This window comes from Onthophagus taurus, chromosome 3 (assembly GCF_036711975.1).
Source record: "Onthophagus taurus isolate NC chromosome 3, IU_Otau_3.0, whole genome shotgun sequence".
NCBI classification, from domain to species: Eukaryota; Metazoa; Arthropoda; class Insecta; order Coleoptera; family Scarabaeidae; genus Onthophagus; species Onthophagus taurus.
Genome location: NC_091968.1, coordinates 23,579,313 through 23,601,822, shown reverse-complemented (window position 1 = coordinate 23,601,822; position 22,510 = coordinate 23,579,313). Strand labels below are relative to the sequence as shown.

At 31.2% G+C, this 22,510-nt stretch overlaps 1 protein-coding gene across 1 annotated transcript in view; it reads right to left on the bottom strand.

The window, feature by feature from the left end:
- LOC111416187 (sodium potassium chloride cotransporter) overlaps positions 1-22,510 on the bottom strand; it is a 48,360-nt gene that overhangs the window by 5,895 nt on the left and 19,955 nt on the right. The window contains exons 3-9 of the mRNA XM_023048146.2: positions 14,626-14,721; positions 14,202-14,570; positions 9,706-9,845; positions 9,446-9,643; positions 9,038-9,269; positions 8,857-8,978; positions 6-141 (exon numbers count right to left, since the gene is read on the bottom strand). Of these exons, the coding sequence (XP_022903914.1) occupies positions 6-141; positions 8,857-8,978; positions 9,038-9,269; positions 9,446-9,643; positions 9,706-9,845; positions 14,202-14,570; positions 14,626-14,721 (1,293 nt within the window). The remainder of the gene's footprint in view (positions 1-5; positions 142-8,856; positions 8,979-9,037; positions 9,270-9,445; positions 9,644-9,705; positions 9,846-14,201; positions 14,571-14,625; positions 14,722-22,510) is intronic.

Genomic DNA, 22,510 nt, shown 5'->3' with positions numbered 1-22,510 from the left:
CTTACCTGGTTTTCGATAAACAACGATTAAATAAAGTCCTAATATTACTATAAATGTTATTAAGGATGATTGCCAGTTAATTAAGAACATTATAACAACGCACATTATGAATCCGGCTAAACTTAACCAAGTGTTGTAATACTGAAATAAAAAAAAAAAAGTAAGTATGAAGGCTTATAAAAATATAAGTAGCATGTTATAAAAAGACGTTTGGAACTCTTGCATTTTTGCTCAGGGAACAGTCTTAGCCTCTTTTTGTTTAATTTCCTGATGGATGAAATCATAGAGGAAGTAACATCTTTAAATGTAGGGTATGTGATGGGCACCAAGAGAGTTAGTATAGTGTGCTACGGGGATGATGTAGCAATAGTCGCAGGAACAGAAGACACACAAGTTTAATATGGCTATCTCCGTTGATAAAACCAAGTCCATGACTACTGCAAAAGATCCGATCAGATGTAAACTCGTACTCGATGATGAGTCAATATCCGCAATATCAGGATGCTTGAGAGACACAACCTGCTCGAACCCGTATATGCGAATAGACAGCAAAATTCGGATATACAAGACGTGTATAAGACTGATAATGACATATGGAATAGAAGTGAGGGCAGAAACAAATAAAACCATGAGCATACTACGACGGGCCAAGATGAAGACACTAAGATCAGTTGCAGAAAAAACTAGAATGGGCAGAGTGAGAAATTCGGATATTAGAGATTCTAGACAACGTTCTAGACATAGTGAGATAGACTTCTGAAAATTGTGCTTGTAAATAATCCCCCCCGGTTCAAAACCATCTGGGAGACCCCCAAAGAGAAGGCGTGACAGCTAACAATCGACACCTCAGGAAATGGTTTAAAGACCATTTCGACCTCAGAATTAACAGATCGACAGATCTCTAATGAGAAGAAGAAATAGAAGCACTTTTACTCGTAGATGCATAGATATCGAGAAAATTACAAAAATATGATGAATTTGGTTGTTTTAGAAGTTGTTGATGATAACACACGGAAAACGGACCATATTACAAAGAAACTTTTGAAACAACAGTTATTGCAAATTTTATTGTTAACAATATCACTCTCTTGCACTTTTACTCTCAAATGCGTCAATATCGAGAAAAATACAAAAATATGAAAATTGGACAAATTTATTGCTGTTTCAAGTTATTAATGGTAACTTGGGAAATGGAGCTTGTTATAAAAAAACTTTTAGTACAAAAGTTGTAGCAAATTTTAGACATAACAATATTGCTCTCTTGCACTTTTGCTCTCAGATGCGTCAATAGCAAGAAAGATACGAAAATATAAAAATTGCATGAATTTCTTGCTTTTTCAAGTTGTTAATGATAACACTTGGGAAACAGTGCATATTAAAAAAAATTCGTGGAATGAAAGTTGTAGTTAATTTTATTCTTAGCAATATTGCTCTCTTTCATCTTTGCTCTCAGACGCGTCAATATTGAGAAAAATTGGAAAATGTAAAAATTTGATAAATTTGTTGCTGTGTCAAGTTAATGGTAACACTTGAGAAAGAGAGCTTGTTATAAAAAAGCTTTTAGTACAAAACTTGTAGCAAATTTTATTCCTAACAATATTGCTCTCTTGTACTTTTGCTTTCAGATTCGCCAATATCGAGAAAAAAGCGAAAATGTAAAAATTTGATGAATTTGTTGCTCTTTCAAGTTAATGGTAACACTTGAGAAAGAGAGCTTGTTATAAAAAAACTTTTAGTACAAAAGTTGTAGCAAATTTTATATCTAACAATATTGCTCTCTTGCACTTTTGTTTTCAGATGCGTCAATATCGAGAAAAACGCGAAAATGTAAAAATTTGATGAATTTGTTGCTCTTTCAAGTTAATGGTAACACTTGAGAAAGAGAGCTTGTTATAAAAAAACTTTTAGTACAAAAATTGTAGCAAATTTTATTCCTAACAATATTGCTCTCTTGCACTTTTGCTCTCAGATGCGTCAATAGCAAGAAAGATACGAAAACACAAAAATTGGATGAATTTGTTGCTGTTTCAAGTTGTTAATGGTAACTAGGGATTGCAATCCCGGGATTTCAATCCCGAGAATCCCGGGATCCCGTACATATTTAAATCTCGAAAATTATCCCTGGAAATCGATTATGATTTCGGGATTATGTTTGTCTTTAATTTACTATTTTTTGAAGAATAAGACTCGATTTATCGGTTGACTTCTTGGTCTATTGATCCATCGGTTAACTTTATTCTGCTAAACAAACAACAGCCAGCTGTCCAGTTAACCAAGAATGCACTCTTCAATACATTGATTCAAAAAATTCATGTATTCAATAATGGCGGTAGCATAGGCAACAATCTTTAATTCGCTTTTGAATGTTTGAAAACTATTCCAACAACTATGGAATCGGGACGGTGCTTCTCTTCAGCAGGTTTATTAAACACAAAATTTAGATATCGTTTAGGAGATAAAACAATAGATAAATTATTTGTTCTTAATTCTTTAAGAATAGTTCTATGGATGGTAGATTTTTGTATAATGTCTTGTATTACTGTTAGAATAAACTGTAACGTTAGAAACACTTTGAACACTTTTTATTTATAATTACATATGTAGCCCATAAAACCCGGGATAGAGAATTCTGATCCCGAAATCCCGGGATTATAAAAACCCTTATTGATTGCAATTCCTAATGGCAACACTTGCGGAACAGTGCATATTGCAAAAAAACTTTTAGAACAAAAGTTGTAGGAAATTTGATACCTAACAATATTGCTCTCTTGCACTTTTGCTCTCAGATGCGTCAATAGCATGAAAGATACGAACATATGGAAATTAGATGAATTTGTTGCTTTTCCAAGTTGTTAATGGCAAAACTTGGGAAACAGTGCATATTGCAAAAAAACTTGTGGAACGAAAGTTGTAGCTAATTTTATTCTGAGCAGTATTGCTCTCTTGTATTTTTGCTCTCAGATGCGTCAATAGCAGGAAAGATACGACAATATGAAAATTTGATGAATTTATTGCATTTTCTAGTTGTTAATGGTAGTACTTGAGAAGGAGAGCTTGTTATAAAAAAACTTTTAGAAGAAAAGTTGTAGCAAATTTTATATCTAGCAATATTGCTCTCTTGCACTTTTGCTCTCAGATGCGTCAATAGCAAGAAAGATACGAAAATATGAAAATTGGATAAATTTGTTGCTTTTTCAAGTTGTTAATGGTAACACTTGGGAAACAGTGCATATTGCAACAAAACTTGTGGAACGAAAGTTGTAACTAATTTTATTCTTAGCAGTATTGCTCTCTTTCATCTTTGCTCTCAGACCCGTCGATATCGAAAAAAATACGAAAATGTAAAAATTTGATGAATTTGTTGCTGTTTCCAGTTAATGGTAATACTTGAGAAACAGAACTTGTTATAAAAAAACTTTTAGTACAAAAGTTGTAGCAAATTTTATTCCTAACAATATTGCTCTCTTGTACTTTTGCTTTCAGATGCGTCAATATCGAGAAAAATACGAAAATGTAAAAATTTGATGAATTTGTTGCTTTTTCAAGTTAATGGTAACACTTGGGAAATGGAGCTTGTTATAAAAAGCTTTTAGAACAAAAGTAGCAAATTTTATTCCTAACAATATTGCTCTCTTGTACTTTTGCTTTCAGATGCGTCAATATTGAGAAAAATTGGAAAATGTAAAAATTTTATGACTTTGTTGCTGTTTCAAGTAAATGGTAACACTTGGGAAATGGAGCTTGCTATAAAAAAACTTTTAGAACAAAAGTTGTACCAAACTTTATATCTAACAATATTGCTCTTTTGCACTCTTGCTCTCAGATGCGTCAATAGCAAGAAAGATACGAAAATATGAAAATTTTGTTGATTTTTCAAGTTGTTAATGGCAACACTTGGGGAACAGTACATATTGCAAAAAAACTTATGGAACGAAAGTTGTAGCAAATTTTATTCCTAACAATATTGCTCTCTTGTACTTTTGCTTTCAGACGCGTCAATATCGAGAAAAATACGAAAATGCAAAAATTCGATGAATTTGTTGCTGTTTCAAGTTAATGGTAACACTTGAGAAAGAGAACTTGTTATAAAAAAACTTTTAGAACAAAAGTTGTAGCAAATTTTATACCTAACAATATTGCTCTCTTGCAGTTTTGCTCTCAGATGCGTCAATATCGAGAAAGATACGAAATATGAAAATTGGATAAATTCGTTGCTTTTTCAAGTATTTAATGGTAACACCTAGGATTCAGAGCAAATTACAAAATAACTTTTAGAGTAAAAGTTGTAGCAAATTTTATTCCTAACAATATTGCTCTCTTGTACTTTTGCTTTCAGACGCGTCAACATCGAGAAAAATACGAAAATGCAAAAATTCGATGAATTTGTTGCTGTTTCAAGTTAATGGTAACACTTGAGAAAGAGAACTTGTTATAAAAAAACTTTTAGAACAAAAGTTGTAGCAAATTTTATACCTAACAATATTGCTCTCTTGCAGTTTTGCTCTCAGATGCGTCAATATCGAGAAAGATACAAAATATGAAAATTGGATAAATTCGTTGCTTTTTCAAGTATTTAATGGTAACACCTAGGATTCAGAGCAAATTACAAAATAACTTTTAGAGTAAAAGTTGTAGCAAATTTTATTCCTAACAATATTGCTCTCTTGTACTTTTGCTTTCAGACGCGTCAACATCGAGAAAAATACGAAAATGCAAAAATTCGATGAATTTGTTGCTGTTTCAAGTTAATGGTAACACTTGAGAAAGAGAACTTGTTATAAAAAAACTTTTAGAACAAAAGTTGTAGCAAATTTTATACCTAACAATATTGCTCTCTTGCAGTTTTGCTCTCAGATGCGTCAATATCGAGAAAGATACAAAATATGAAAATTGGATAAATTCGTTGCTTTTTCAAGTATTTAATGGTAACACCTAGGATTCAGAGCAAATTACAAAATAACTTTTAGAGTAAAAGTTGTAGCAAATTTTATTCCTAACAATATTGCTCTCTTGTACTTTTGCTTTCAGACGCGTCAACATCGAGAAAAATACGAAAATGCAAAAATTCGATGAATTTGTTGCTGTTTCAAGTTAATGGTAACACTTGAGAAAGAGAACTTGTTATAAAAAAACTTTTAGAACAAAAGTTGTAGCAAATTTTATACCTAACAATATTGCTCTCTTGCAGTTTTGCTCTCAGATGCGTCAATATCGAGAAAGATACAAAATATGAAAATTGGATAAATTCGTTGCTTTTTCAAGTATTTAATGGTAACACCTAGGATTCAGAGCAAATTACAAAATAACTTTTAGAGTAAAAGTTGTAGCAAATTTTATTCCTAACAATATTGCTCTCTTGTACTTTTGCTTTCAGACGCGTCAACATCGAGAAAAATACGAAAATGCAAAAATTCGATGAATTTGTTGCTGTTTCAAGTTAATGGTAACACTTGAGAAAGAGAACTTGTTATAAAAAAACTTTTAGAACAAAAGTTGTAGCAAATTTTATACCTAACAATATTGCTCTCTTGCAGTTTTGCTCTCAGATGCGTCAATATCGAGAAAGATACAAAATATGAAAATTGGATAAATTCGTTGCTTTTTCAAGTATTTAATGGTAACACCTAGGATTCAGAGCAAATTACAAAATAACTTTTAGAGTAAAAGTTGTAGCAAATTTTATTCCTAACAATATTGCTCTCTTGTACTTTTGCTTTCAGACGCGTCAACATCGAGAAAAATACGAAAATGCAAAAATTCGATGAATTTGTTGCTGTTTCAAGTTAATGGTAACACTTGAGAAAGAGAACTTGTTATAAAAAAACTTTTAGAACAAAAGTTGTAGCAAATTTTATACCTAACAATATTGCTCTCTTGCAGTTTTGCTCTCAGATGCGTCAATATCGAGAAAGATACAAAATATGAAAATTGGATAAATTCGTTGCTTTTTCAAGTATTTAATGGTAACACCTAGGATTCAGAGCAAATTACAAAATAACTTTTAGAGTAAAAGTTGTAGCAAATTTTATTCCTAACAATATTGCTCTCTTGTACTTTTGCTTTCAGACGCGTCAACATCGAGAAAAATACGAAAATGCAAAAATTCGATGAATTTGTTGCTGTTTCAAGTTAATGGTAACACTTGAGAAAGAGAACTTGTTATAAAAAAACTTTTAGAACAAAAGTTGTAGCAAATTTTATACCTAACAATATTGCTCTCTTGCAGTTTTGCTCTCAGATGCGTCAATATCGAGAAAGATACAAAATATGAAAATTGGATAAATTCGTTGCTTTTTCAAGTATTTAATGGTAACACCTAGGATTCAGAGCAAATTACAAAATAACTTTTAGAGTAAAAGTTGTAGCAAATTTTATTCCTAACAATATTGCTCTCTTGTACTTTTGCTTTCAGACGCGTCAACATCGAGAAAAATACGAAAATGCAAAAATTCGATGAATTTGTTGCTGTTTCAAGTTAATGGTAACACTTGAGAAAGAGAACTTGTTATAAAAAAACTTTTAGAACAAAAGTTGTAGCAAATTTTATACCTAACAATATTGCTCTCTTGCAGTTTTGCTCTCAGATGCGTCAATATCGAGAAAGATACAAAATATGAAAATTGGATAAATTCGTTGCTTTTTCAAGTATTTAATGGTAACACCTAGGATTCAGAGCAAATTACAAAATAACTTTTAGAGTAAAAGTTGTAGCAAATTTTATTCCTAACAATATTGCTCTCTTGTACTTTTGCTTTCAGACGCGTCAACATCGAGAAAAATACGAAAATGCAAAAATTCGATGAATTTGTTGCTGTTTCAAGTTAATGGTAACACTTGAGAAAGAGAACTTGTTATAAAAAAACTTTTAGAACAAAAGTTGTAGCAAATTTTATACCTAACAATATTGCTCTCTTGCAGTTTTGCTCTCAGATGCGTCAATATCGAGAAAGATACAAAATATGAAAATTGGATAAATTCGTTGCTTTTTCAAGTATTTAATGGTAACACCTAGGATTCAGAGCAAATTACAAAATAACTTTTAGAGTAAAAGTTGTAGCAAATTTTATTCCTAACAATATTGCTCTTTTTCACTTTTGCTCGCAAATGCGTCAATATCGAAAACAATACGAAAATTGACGAAAATATAAAAATTAGATGAAATTATTGCCTCTTCAGGTTGTTATGGCAATGTTACTGTGAAACACTGAAATTAGTGAATATCAATATTCTCCGGTCAGTGTCAACCATAGATTAGAAGATATAATATATTGTTATACAGGATGCCCATTATGTATGGAATATAGCATATATCTTGGTAAGTATCAACTTTATAAAAAAACATTTTATACAAAAGTTGTTTAATATTTTATTTGGCATAATAAGACTGCATTCAATTGTTTTTAATTCAGAAAACAAATGAGTAACGAATAATACTTACATTTTTTTAAATGGCAATGTATTCTTTCGTTAGGCTCATTTGATAAAGATTACTTTTCTCTTTACGATGGCGTAAAATTTTTGTACCCTTACGTTAGAAAATTTTGGAAAAAAATGTTAAAATTTATTGTTTATTAATAAAAATAAATCAATAACATTAATCTAGATACCCGAGATCTCAAATTATTACCGTAAATTAAATTTACGTGCAAAATAAAACAAATAAACGAAAAATTAGTGTACATCTCCAATAATTCGAGGTACTTCGAGGTATTTGACGATCTCGGATATCTAGATTACTGTTATTAGTTAAATTTTCTTAATAGGCAATTTTTACATGTTTTCAAAAATTTTCTGATACAAGGGTACTAAAATTTTACGTCATCGTAAAGAGAAAAGAAATCTATCAAATGAGCCTAACGAAAGGGTACATTGCCATTTAAAAAACTTCAAGTGTTATTCATTGCTCATTTGTTTTCTGAAATAAAAACAATTGAATCTGTCTTATTATGGCAAATAAAATATTAAACAACTTTTGTATAAAATGTTTTTTTATAAAGTTGATACCTATCAAGATATATACTATATTCCATACATAATGGGCACCCTGTATAGATAGATCACTATAAACGTTTGGTTGGAATGCGCAGTTAGTTTTGGATACTGTCTACAGCGCTGAAATCATTTTGAAAGTTTTATAGATATTTTTTTACGTAAACATTGCTTGGCGACAAAACTTTACAAAATTTTAAACACAGACATGACTAGGTATTAAATTATTATTTGGTACAGGGTTTATTAAAAAGTCTTTAAATAAATAACAAAGACTTTGTTCTTTAATTTTTTTAATATTATTTATACCACACGTATCCTTTTAATTTTATTGCATTTCATCGACGTACTTATTATAAAGCAATAACAACAAATCGGTAGCAACTCTTCCTCTGTACACAATACAACGCAATCAAAAATATTACTATATCAAATCTGGTCAAACCAGTCAAACTGATAAACCAGTATAACGAAAATCAACAGTTACCATTTAACATCTTTTTCTTTGACGAGGCAACTTTTATGTTAAACGGCACAGTAAATCGTCATAACAGCCGATATTGGAGTGACATCAATCCATATTGGATTCAAGAAGACCATACTCAATATCCACAAAAAATAAATGTTTGGGATTCTTCGTAAAGACAACATTAAATGCAGAAAAATATTTAAATCTACTGCAAAATGAAGTGACGCGATTGAAGCTTTGTTCCCAGAGGATAATGGTCGGGAAACGGAGCTTTTGTAAAGAAAGTTGCAGCAAATTTTATTCCTAACAATATTGCTCTCTTTCACTTTTGTTCTGAGATGCGTCAATATCGCGAAAAATAAATAACTTTTAAAAGTTTAATCTTAAAAAATACTTACTCTAAATGTTGGTCTCCAACCTAAAGGTTTAATTAAAGCTGCGTGAAAAGTACAAAAATTGATTAAAGCATAAGACGCAAGATAAAAGTTGGAGATTAAAGGAGCAATTGCGTTGATTTCCGCTAAAAACAAAAAAAAATTAAATTAAAATAATTAATTAAGATTTTATTAATTATTTTACCTATTAATACGAAAGAGGCTGATATAAAAAAAGTTAAAATGTAACCACGATAAGGTTCCCCAGCTTTTCCATATCCTTTTGAGAAAAAAATTAATCCCGGATAAATCCGATCGATTCCTAAAGCTTGGATTAATCTTGGAACCGATATTAAGTTGGTTAAAGCTGTGCTTAAAGTAGCCGCGAAACATCCCGCGTAAATAAACGGACCCCAAGATGACATTAATTGCATCACCTAAAAAAAATTTACACCCTTATATTTATTTTTTTTAACTCCCACACGTGTCGATTCATCGTGACACTCGAGGCGCCCCATCAATTTCACGATATCAATTTATACGAATTCTATTTTCGTTCCAAGAAGGAAATCAATAGAAATGAACGCGAGAATTTTCTTATTTACCAACTTACCGAATAACTGTTGAATAACCCATATTTACAACTCGAATCGTCAACGCACGAAGTTAACGTGCCGTTAATTAGATCTGAGATGTTTCCGCTTGCATCTCTCATCGCGGCTCCCCCGGCGAAAATTACAAAGATTAAATAGGAAGCCATCGAGATTAATAAGGAGAGAAGAGTTCCTTTTGGTATTGAACTGGCGGGATCCTAAAACACGTTCTAAACTTAAATTTTTTCTCGGCTATTGGGAAATGATGAAGAAAAAGTACTTTTAAGTCACCGGAGATGTTCGCCCCTGCTTGAATTCCGGTTACTGAGGGGAAGAAAATCGCAAAAACTTGGAAGAAATCGTACGGAATTCCGTCTTGTTTTCGGTAATCGCTTGGGAAATTTGTTGAGAATAATTCCACTACAAAAAAAAATTAATATGATAAAACCTCGATATAATGGACTAATGACTTTTAATGTTAGTTAGTTCTAGTTTTAGGGGTTATTCTTAACAATATTGCTCTTTTCCACTTTTGCTCTTGAAAATATAAAAATTGGATAAATTTGTTGTTTTTTCAAGTTGTTAATGGTAACACTTGGGAAAGAAAGCTTGCTATAAAAAAACTTTTAGAACACAAGTTGTAGTTAATTTTATTCTTAGCAATATTGCTCTCTTTCATCTTTGCTCTCAGACGCGTCAATATTGAGAAAAATACGAAAATGTAAAAATTTGATGAATTTGTTGCTCTTTTAAGTTAATGGTATTACTTGAGAAAGAGAGCTTGTTATAAAAAAACTTTTAGTACAAAAGTTGTAGCAAATTTTATTCCTAACAATATTGCTCTCTTGTACTTTTGCTTTCAGATGCGTCAATATCGAGAAAAATACGAACATGTAAAAATTTGATGAATTTGTTGCTGTTTCAAGTTAATGGTAACACTTGAGAAAGAGAGCTTGTTGTAGAAAAACTTTTAGTACAAAAGTTGTAGGAAATTTTATACCTAACAATATTGCTCTCTTGTACTTTTGCTTTCAGATGCGTCAATATCAAGAAAAATACGAAAATGTAAAAATTTGATAAATTTGTTGCTGAGTCAAGTTAATGGTAACACTTGAGAAAGAGAGCTTGTTATAAAAAAAACTTTTAGTACAAAAGATGTAGCAAATTTTATTCCCAACAATATTGCTCTCTAGCACTTTTGCTCTCAGATGCGTCAATATCGAGAAAAATACGAAAATGTAAAAATTTTATGAATTTGTTGTTTTTTCAACTTAATGGTAACACTTGAGAAAGAGAGCTTGTTATAAAAAAACTTTTAGGATGAAAGTTGTAGCAAATTTTATTCCTAACAATATTGTTCTCTTGCACTTTTGTTCTCAGATGCGTCAATATCAAGAAAAATACGATTATATGAAAATTTGATGAATTTGTTGCTTTTTCAAAGTGGTTAATGGTAACACTTGGGAAACTGTGCATATTCCAAAAAAGGTTGTGGAACGAAAGTTGTAGTTAATTTTATTCTTAGCAATATTGCTCTCTTTCATCTTTGCTCTCAGGCGCGTCATTATTGAGAAAAATTGGAAAATGTAAAAATTTGCTGAATTTGTTGCTGACTCAAGTTAATGGTAACACTTGAGAAAGAGAGCTTGTTATAAACAAACTTTTAGTACAAAAGTTGTAGCAAATTTTATTCCTAACAATATTGCTCTCTTGTACTTTTGCTTTCAGATGCGTCAATATCGAGGAATATACGAAAATGTAAAAATTTTATGAATGTGTTGCTCTTTTAAGTTAATGGTAATACTTGAGAAAGAGAGCTTGTTATAAAAAAACTTTTAGTACAAAAGTTGTAGCAAATTTTATTCCTAACAATATTGCTCTCTTGTACTTTTGCTATCAGATGCGTCAATATCGAGGAAAATACGAAAATGTAAAAATTTGATAAATTTGTTGCTGAGTCAAGTTAATGGTAGACTTGAGAAAGAGAGCTTGTTACAAAAAAACTTTTAGTACAAAAGTTGTAGCTAATTTTATTCCTAACAATATTGCTCTCTTGCACTTTTGCTCTCAGATGCGTCAATATGGAGAAAAATATGAAATTGTAAAAATTTGATGAATTTGTTGTTTTTTCAAGTTAATGGTAACACTTGCGAAAGAGAGCTTGCTATAAAAAAACTTTTAGAACAAAAGTTGTAGCAAATTTTACTGCTAACAATATTGCTTTCTTGCACTTTTGCTCTCAGATGCGTCAATAGCAAGAAAGATACGAAAATATGAAAATTAGATGAATTTGCTACTATTTCAAGTTGTTAATGGTAACACTTGGGAAACAGTGCATATTACAAAAAAAGTTGTGGAACGAAAGATGTAGCTAATTTTATTCTTAGCAATATTGCTCTCTTTCATCTTTGCTCTCAGACGCGTCAATATTGAGAAAAATTGGAAAATGTAAAAATTTGATGAATTTGTTGCTAAGTTAATGGTAACACTTGCGAAAGAGAGCTTGCTATAAAAAAACTTTTAGAACAAAAGTTGTAGCAAATTTTACTCCCAACAATGTTGCTTTCTTGCACTTTTGCTCTCAGATGCGTCAATAGCAAGAAACATGCGAAAATATGAAAATTAGATGAATTTGTTACTATTTCAAGTTGTTAATGGTAACACTTGGGAAACAGTGCATATTACAAAAAAAGTTGTGGAACGAAAGTTGTAGCTAATTTTATTCTTAGCAATATTGCTCTCTTTCATCTTTGCTCTCAGACGCGTCAATATTGAGAAAAATTGGAAAATGTAAAAATTTGATGAAATTGTTGCTAAGTTAATGGTAACACTTGCGAAAGAGAGCTTGCTATAAAAAAACTTTTAGAACAAAAGTTGTTGCAAATTTTATTCCTAACAATATTGTTCTCTTGCACTTTTGCTCTCAGATGCATCAATAGCAAGAAAGATACGAAAATATGAAAATTGGATGAATTTGTTGTTTTTTCAAGTGGTTAATGGTAACACTTGGGAAACAGTGCATATTGCAAAAAAAGTTGTGGAACGAAAGTTGTAGTTAATTTTATTCTTAGTAATATTGCTCTCTTTCATCTTTGCGCTCAGACGCGTCAATATTGACAAAAATTGAAAAAATGTAAAAAATTTGATGAATTTGTTGCTGAGTCAAGTTAATGGTAACACTTGAGAAAGAGAGCTTGTTATAAAAAAACTTTTAGTACAAAAGTTATAGCAAATTTTATTCTTAACAATATTGCTCTCTTACATTTTTGCTTGAAAATGCGTCAATATCGAGAAAAATACAAAAATGGAAAAATTTGATGAATTTGTTGCTCTTTCAGGTTAATAGTAACATTTGAGAAAGAGAGCTTGTTGTAAAAAAAAACTTTTGGTACAAAAGTTGTAGCAAATTTTATTCCTAACAATATTGCTCTCTTGTACTTTTGCTTTCAGATGCGTCAATATCAAGAGAAATACGAAAATGTAAAGATTTGATGAATTTGTTGCTCTTTCAAGTTAATGGTAACACTTGAGAAAGAGAGCTTGTTATAAAAAAACTTTTAGTACAAAAGTTGTAGCAAATTTTATTCCTACCAATATTACTCTCTTGCACTTTTGCTCTTAGATGCGTCAATATCGAGAAAAATACGAAAATGTAAAAATTTTATGAATTTGTTGCTGAGTCAAGTTAATGGTTACACTTGAGAAAGAGAGCTTGTTATAAAAAAACTTTTAGTACAAAAGTTGTAGCAAATTTTATTCCTAACAATATTGCCCTCTTGCACTTTTGGTCTCAGATGGGCCAATAGCGAGAAAGATACGAAAATACAAAAATTGGATGAATTTGTTGTTGCTTCCAGTTGTTAATGGTAGCACTTGAGAAGGGGAGCTTGTTATAAAAAAAACTTTTAGAACAAAAGTTGTAGCAAATTTTATTCCTAACAATATTGCTCTCTTGTACTTTTGTTCTCAGATGCGTCAATAGCTAGATGGATACGAAAATATGAAAATTGGATGAATTTGATGCTTTTTCAAGTTGTTAATGGTAGTACTCTGGAAACTGGGCATATTGCAAAAAAAATTATGGAACGAAAGTTGAAGCTAATTTTATTCTTAGTCATATTGCTCTCTTGCATTTTTGCTCTCAGACGCGTCAATATCGAGAAAAATACGAAAATGTAAAAATTTGATGAATTTGTTGCTTTTTTAAGCTAGTGGTAACACTTGGGAAATGGAGCTGGTTATAAACAAACTTTTAGAACAAAAGTTGTAGCACATTTTATTCTTAACAATATTGCTCTCTCGTATTTTTGCTCTCAGATGTGTCAATATCGAGAAAAATATGAAAATTGGATGAATTTGTTGTTTTTTCTAATTGCTAATGGTAACACTTGAGAAACGGAGCTCGTTATAGAAAAACTTTTCGAACAAAACTTGTAGCAAATTTTGTTTTTAACAATATTGCTCTGTATAGTTTTAGTTTTATTCAGCTTTAGACTTAGAACTAGAATCATTCAGGTTTAGCAGTCTTGAGAGACATTCAGCTAAACCCGAATGTTTCTAGTTCTTGTTATTCAGAGGTGACGTCACGAACGGGCCTTCGAGCTGTGCACCTGTTCCCAAGATGTAGCAGTCCTCTTAGATTCTACCGTCCTTGCTATACATATAGTCACGTAGACTAGACGACTTTTAGCTATAACGAGCACTTCCTTTCCCGTATTAATCCGTTATGTCAAGATTTAACTTATTGATTAAAAAAAAATTAATACAAAAACTTACTACTAAATCCATTAAATCCTTTGGCTTTTTGTTCATCATCTAAAGGTCCCACAGCTGTTCCCACCAAAAAATCAACAATAGCAGCGGCGATGATTGCGATTAAAAAGTTTTGGGCTTTACTCTCCCACTCCATCCCAATGGCACAGATTAAAATCATTATTAAAAGCGCAATAACACCAACTAATCGGACGTCGTTTAAGCCACCATCGATTATCGACAACCCCTTCGATGCTAAAAGATCGTTTAATGAATTACAAAAACCGATCGTGTTCATCGAGGCTGCCACAGCATTTGCAAAGGCAAAAACGATCCCAACTGAAGCTCCAAATTCGGGACCTAACGATCTTGATATTATGTAATAAATTCCACCTAAAATGTATTAAGTATGTAGATTAAGAATGAGTTTGAGTTAAAAAAATTTTACCTCCTTTTACTTCTCCATTTGTGCAAATAGCCGATAATGATAAAGTTGTTATAATGCAAACGACAGCGGAAATACCAATTATTAAAATTGATTCACCTAAAAATTAATAAATAAAAAATTTAAGATGAATTTGAATCGTTATAAATAGTTTATTTTAAGAATAGGATTAAAGAAGTTTCCTGTTTCTTAAGGAAACTCAACTCATCACATCCCTAAATAACATCATCTTTCTAAATTGATTTGTTTAAAATTTCAAATACACGGTAATGTATTATAAATAATAAATTTATACTTAATTATTGACTGTTTATTATTTACATAGTAATTGTGTTAAATGGAGCGGATGTATTTTTGTAAATCAAAAATAATAAAAGAAAATTACGCGGGGAATTTTATTTTTGCGTTGCATTTCGTGCAACGTACCAATATGATGCATTGGATATGAAGAGGATATATTTTCGGTGCCAAAACGTTTCGGAATTTTAATTGGAACTAATGACCGTTTCAAAGATGTTCTTGGATTTTATCTAAATTTGGAATCGCGAAAATAAATAACGGTGACTAAAGTAAATTTCTTTTTTGATAACTTCTTGGTATTAATTTTTTAAAATTCATTTTTATTCAAAGAAAATTGTGACTAAATTATTGGCAACTTTGAATTCTTTGGAAAAAATTATGAAATCACCACAAATAATCGGAAAGGTATGTTAAAGTTAACTTGGCTGCTATTTATAGCAATGTGAAGTTAGCTCAATGAGATTGAGTTAAAAATTAGTTTCTAGTTAAAGGAATTTTAGACTGCAACCTAACAAGACCAATTTCAGTTCAATTTTAGACTTTTCAATAAAATCTGGAATCTTGCTTTGGTGTTTTCAGCCCAGTACTTGCGATTTAGACTCTTATCAGTAAAATTACAGACTTTTAGAATTCGCTAATCATAATTTCTAACATTTTCATAATAATTAAACTTTGATTAGGGTAATTCCAAAGTTGTTGTTGACGTATGGAGTCTAACTGGAGGAATTCCATATTCTTTTTTGCAGTATGACATCTCTCCAGTATAATCCAGACTATTACTTGCATTATGGCAAATTTTGGCAATTGTTTTTTAGAACAATTCCAAACTTTTGATTGAAATATAACATTTCTGCAGTATAATTCCAGACTTTTGCATGCAATATAACATCCTTCCAGTATAATTCTAGACTTTTGCATGCAATATAACATCCTTCCAGTATAATTCCAGACTTTTGCATACAATATAACATCCTTCCAGTATAATTCTAGACTTTTGCTTGCAGTATGACATTTCTCCAGTACAATCCAGACTATTAGTTGCATTGTGGCAATTTTTTAGAACAATTCCAGACTTCTGATTGCAATATAACATTTCTGCAGTATAATTCCAGACTTTTACATGCAATATAACATCTTTCCAGTATAATTCTAGACTTTTGCTTGCAGTATGACATTTCTCCAGTACAATCCAGACTATTACTTGCATTATGGCAATTTTTTAGAACAATTCCAGATTTCTGATTGTAATATAACATTTCTGCAGTATAATTTCAGACTTTTACATGTAATATAACATCCTTCCAGTATAATTCCAGACTTTTGCTTGCAGTATGACATTTCTCTAGTATAATCCAGACTATTACGTGCATTACGGCAATTTTTTTGTACAATTCCACACTTTTGCTTGCAATATAACATTTCTCCAGTATAATTTCAGACTTTTGCTTGCAATATAACATCCTTCCAGTATAATTCCAGACTTTTGCTTGCAGTATGACATTTCTCCAGTATAATCCAGACTATTACTTGCATTACGGCAAATTTTTAGTACAATTCCACACTTTTGCTTGCAATATAACATTTCTCCAGTATAATTCCAGACTTTTACATGCAATATAACATCTTTCCAGTATAATTCTAGACTTTTGCTTGCAGTATGACATTTCTCCAGTACAATCCAGACTATTACTTGCATTATGGCAATTTTTTAGAACAATTCCAGATTTCTGATTGTAATATAACATTTCTGCAGTATAATTTCAGACTTTTACATGTAATATAACATCCTTCCAGTATAATTCCAGACTTTTGCTTGCAGTATGACATTTCTCTAGTATAATCCAGACTATTACGTGCATTACGGCAATTTTTTTGTACAATTCCACACTTTTGCTTGCAATATAACATTTCTCCAGTATAATTTCAGACTTTTGCTTGCAATATAACATCCTTCCAGTATAATTCCAGACTTTTGCTTGCAGTATGACATTTCTCCAGTATAATCCAGACTATTACTTGCATTACGGCAAATTTTTAGTACAATTCCACACTTTTGCTTGCAATATAACATTTCTCCAGTATAATTTCAGACTTTTGCTTGCAATATAACATCCTTCCAGTATAATTCCAGACTTTTGCTTGCAGTATGAAATTTCTGCAATATAATCCTGACTACTACTTGCATTATGGAAGATTTTTAGTACAATTCCAGACTTTTGCTAGCAATATAACATTTCTCCAGTACAATTCCAGACTTTTTCTTACAGTATGACATCTCTCCAGTATAATTCAAGACTTTTTCTTGCAGTATGACATCTCTCCAGTATAATTCCAGAGTTTTGCTTGCAATATAACAACTTTCCAGCATAATTCCAAACTTTTGCTTGCAGTATGACATTTTTCCAGTATAATCCAGACTGTTACTTGCATTATGGACGTTTTTTAGTACAATTTCAGACTTTTGCTTGCAATATAACATTTCTCCAGTATAATTCCAGACTTTTTCTTGCAGTAGGACATCTCTCTAGTATAATTCAAGACTTTTTCTTGCAGTATGACATCTCTCCAGTATAATTCCAGACTTTTGCTTGCAGTATGACATTTTTCCAGTATAATCCAGAATATTACTTGCATTATAGAAGTTTTTTAGTACAATTCCAGACTTTTGCTTGCAATTAAAACATTTCTCCAGGATACTTCCAGACTTTATCTTGCAGTATGACATCTTTCCAGTGTAATTCTAGACTTTTGACTTGCTGTTGACGTTTGGAGTCTAACCGGAGTAATTCCAGTTTTTTTTTTCTTTAGGTTGGAGTCTTATCAGTGCAATTCGAGATTATTTCGTAAAGTTTGAAGACTTACCACAATATTTTCAACCCTATTCTTGCAGTTAAGAAACCTATCAATACAATTACAGCCTTTTGGAATACAACAAAATCAATTTCTGGCATTTTCTTAAAAATTAACCGCTGGCTAAAGTAATTCTAGATTTACTGTTGAAGTCTGGAGCCTCTCAAAACAATTCCAGATTATTTCTTTACATTGGAGTCTTACTAGTTTCATTTAAGACTTTTCCATAAAGTCTAGAATTTTGCTTCGGTATTTCCAGACCAAAACTAGCGATTTAGACTTTTATTAGTAGAATTATAGACTTTTGGAATTCGCCCAGCTTAATTTCTAACATGATCACAAAAATTGGACTCAAATTAGGTTAGTTTCAAACTTGCTATTGACGTCTGGAGGCTAACCAGAGTAATTTCAGATTTTTCTTCAATTTGAAGTCTTCAAACTTCATCAGTGCAATTCAAGACTTTTTCGTAAAGTTTGAAGACTTACCACAGTATTTTCAGCTCTTTTCTTGCAGTTCAGAAACCTGTCAATACAATTACAGCCTTTTGGAATATACCAACTTTGAAGATTGGCCTCTGAGTGGATTCCAAACTTTTGCTTGCAGTATCCAACACAAAATCATAGATTTCCTTAAAATATATAGTCTTGTCCGTGTAATTCTTGTGATCTAGAAGCTTATTAGTGCTGATGCAGGTGTTTAGAATCTAACCAGAATGATTCTAGACTTTTCTCGCACTATGACATCAATCCAGACAATAAATCGTGATATTTTTTTAAAGTCTGGATGGAGCATTATGTGACATTTTCTTGAAAATTAAACTCTAGCAAAAGTAACTTCCAACTTATTTTTTATTGCATAGTGTCTGATCCTAGTGATTCCAAACTTGTTTTTGAAGCCTAGTCTTGATAGTTGAAGTGTGAGTTTAATTAACATTAATTCCAGAGTTTTGCTTGCAGTATGGCATCTAGCCAGAACAAATCCAAACATTTTCTTAACGTTTGGAATCTTGCCAGTGTTATTAGAAAGTTGTTCTTGTGGTCTAAAATCTTCTCGGGGCAATTACAATTTTTCTTCTCGCAGTTTTTAATTTATCCAGCGCAATTACAATTACATTTTCTGGAACATGGATTCATTTGATTCCAGCTAGAGTAACAACTAATAGCTCCATTTGGTTGCGTGGTGTTTGACCGTTTCAATTCCAAACCTTATTTTTCAGTCTGAAGATAAACTAGAGTAGGAATCTTACCAGTATAATCATACACTTGATCTTATACTCTAGAATACTGTCGGTGTGTTACAAATAAGTTCTTGCAGGATGGAATTTAGCCAATAAAAAATAGATAGCAGACACTTTTATTAAAGTTTGGAATTATGCCAATGCAGTAATTGACTTTTGTTGCAATAATACATCTCTCCAGTATAATTCCAGACTTTTGCTTGTAGTATAGCATCTATTCAGTACATATCTAGACTTTTGTTTGCAGTATGACATTTTTTTATTATAATTCCAGACTTTAACTTGCTGTATGAGATCTGCTCAGTATAGTTCCTGACTTTTGCTTGCAATACGGCATCTATTCAGTACATATCTAGACTTTTGCTTGTAATATGACATTTATTTATTATAATTCCAGACTTTTACTTGCAGTTTGGGATCCGCTCAGTATAATTCCAGACTTTTACTTGCAGTGTGAGATAATTCTTGACTTTTGCTTGCATTATGGAAATATTGAGTACATATCTACACTTTTGTTTGCAATATTACATTTCTCCATTACAATTCTAGGTTTTTACTTGCAATATAGAAACTAACCAGTACAAATCCAGACATTTTCTTATAGCCTTGTGTCATGGTGTGAATTTAACCAATAACAAATAGATAGCAGACACTTTTATTAAAGTTTGGAGTTATACCAATGCAGTAATTGACATTTCCTTGCAGTATAGCATCTATTCAGTACATATCTAGACTTTTGCTTGTAGTATGACATTTCTTTATTATAATTCCAGACTTTTACTTGCAGTATGGGACCTGCTCAGTATAATTCCTGACTTTTGCTTGAAATATGACATTTCTTTATTATAATTCTAGATTTTTACTTGCAGTATGATCTCTGCTCAGTATAATTCTGAACTTTTGCTTGAAGTATGGACATATCCAGTACATATCTAGACTTTTGCTTGCAGTATGACATTTCTTTAATATAATTCCAGACGTTTACTTGCAGTATGGGATCTGCTCAGTATAATTCCTGACTTTTGCTTGCAATATAGCATCTATCCACTACAAATCTAGACTTTTGATTAAAATATGACATTTCTTTATTATAATTCTAGATTTTTACTTGCAGTATGATCTCTGCTCAGTATAATTCTGGATTTTTGCTTGCAGTATGGAAATATCCAGTACATATCTAGACTTTTGCTTGTAGTATGACATTTCTTTATTATAATTCCAGACTTTTACTTGCAGTATGGGATCTGCTCAGTATAATTCTTGACTTTTGCTTGCAATATGGCATCTATTCACTACATATCTAGACTTTTGCTTGAAATATGACATTTTTTTATTATAATTCTAGATTTTTATTTGCAATATGATCTCTGCTCAGTATAATTCTGAACTTTTGCTTGCAGTATGAAAATATCCAGTACATATCTAGACTTTTGCTTGCAGTATGACATTTCGTTATTATAATTCCAGACTTTTACTTCTGTATGGGATCTGTTCAGTATAATTCCTGACTTTTGCTTGCAATATGGCATCTATTCACTATATATCTAGATTTTTGCTTGAAATATGACATTTCTTTATTATAATTCCAGACTTTTACTTGCAATATGGGATCTGCTCAGAATAATTCCTGACTTTTGCTTGCAATATGGCATCTATTCACTACATATCTACACTTTTTCTTGAAATATGACATTTCTTTATTACAATTCTAGATTTTTACTTGCAGTATGATCTCTGCTCAGTATAATTCTGAACTATTGCTTGTAATATGGAAATATCCAGTGCATATCTAGACTTTTGCTTGCAGTATGACATTTCTTTATTGTAATTCCAGACTTTTACTTGCAGTATGGGATCTGCTCAGTATAATCCCTGACTTTTGCTTGCAATATGGGATCTATTCACTACATATCTAGACTTTTGCTTGAAATATAACATTTCTTTATTATAATTCCAGATTTTTACTTGCAGTATGATCTCTGCTCAGTATAATTCTGAACTTTTGCTTGCAGTATGGAAATATCCAGTACATATCCAGACTTTTGCTTGCAGTATAACATTTTTTTATTATAATTACAGACTTTTACTTGCAATATGGCATCAATTCTCTACATATCTAGACTTTTGCTTGAAATATGACATTTCTTTATTATAAATCTAGATTTTTACTTGCAGTATGATCTTTGCTCAGTATAATTCTTAACTTTTGCTTGCAGTATGGAAATATTCAGTACATATCTAGACTTTTGCTTGCAGTATGACAATTCTTTATTATAATTCCAGACTTTTACTTGCAATATGGGATCTGCTCAGTATAATTCCTGACTGTTGCTTGCAATATGGCATCTATTCACTATATATCTAGACTTTTGCTTGAAATATGACATTTCTTTATTATAATTCCAGATTTTTACTTGCAGTATGATCTCTGCTCAGTATAATTCTGAACTTTTGCTTGCAGTATGGAAATATCCAGTACATATCTAGACTTTTGCTTGCAGTATAACATTTTTTTATTATAATTCCAGACTTTTACTTGCAATATGGCATCAATTCTCTACATATCTAGATTTTTGCTTGAAATATGACATTTCATTATAATTCTAGATTTTTACTTGCAGTATGATCTCTGCTCAGTATAATTCTGAACTTTTGCTTGCAGTATGGAAATATCCAGTACATATCTAGACTTTTGCTTGCAGTATAACATTTTTTTATTATAATTCCAGACTTTTACTTGCAATATGGCATCAATTCTCTACATATCTAGATTTTTGCTTGAAATATGACATTTCATTATAATTCTAGATTTTTACTTGCAGTATGATCTCTGCTCAGTATAATTCTGGATTTTTGCTTGCAGTATGGAAATATCCAGTACATATCTAGACTTTTGCTTGCAGTATGACATTTCTTTATTATAATTCCAGACTTTTACTTGCAGTATGGGATCTGCTCAGTATAATTCCTGACTTTTGCTTGCAATATGGCATCTATTCACTACATATCTAGACTTTTGCTTGAAATATGACATTTCTTTATTATAATTCCAGATTTTTACTTGCAGTATGATCTCTGCTCAGTATAATTCTGAACTTTTGCTTGCAGTATGGAAATATCCAGTACATATCTAGACTTTTGCTTGCAGTATAACATTTTTTTATTATAATTCCAGACTTTTACTTGCAATATGGCATCAATTCTCTACATATCTAGACTTTTGCTTGAAATATGACATTTCTTTATTATAAATCTAGATTTTTACTTGCAGTATGATCTTTGCTCAGTATAATTCTTAACTTTTGCTTGCAGTATGGAAATATTCAGTACATATCTAGACTTTTGCTTGCAGTATGACAATTCTTTATTATAATTCCAGACTTTTACTTGCAATATGGGATCTGCTCAGTATAATTCCTGACTTTTGCTTGCAATATGGCATCTATTCACTACATATCTAGACTTTTGCTTGAAATATGACATTTCTTTATTATAATTCC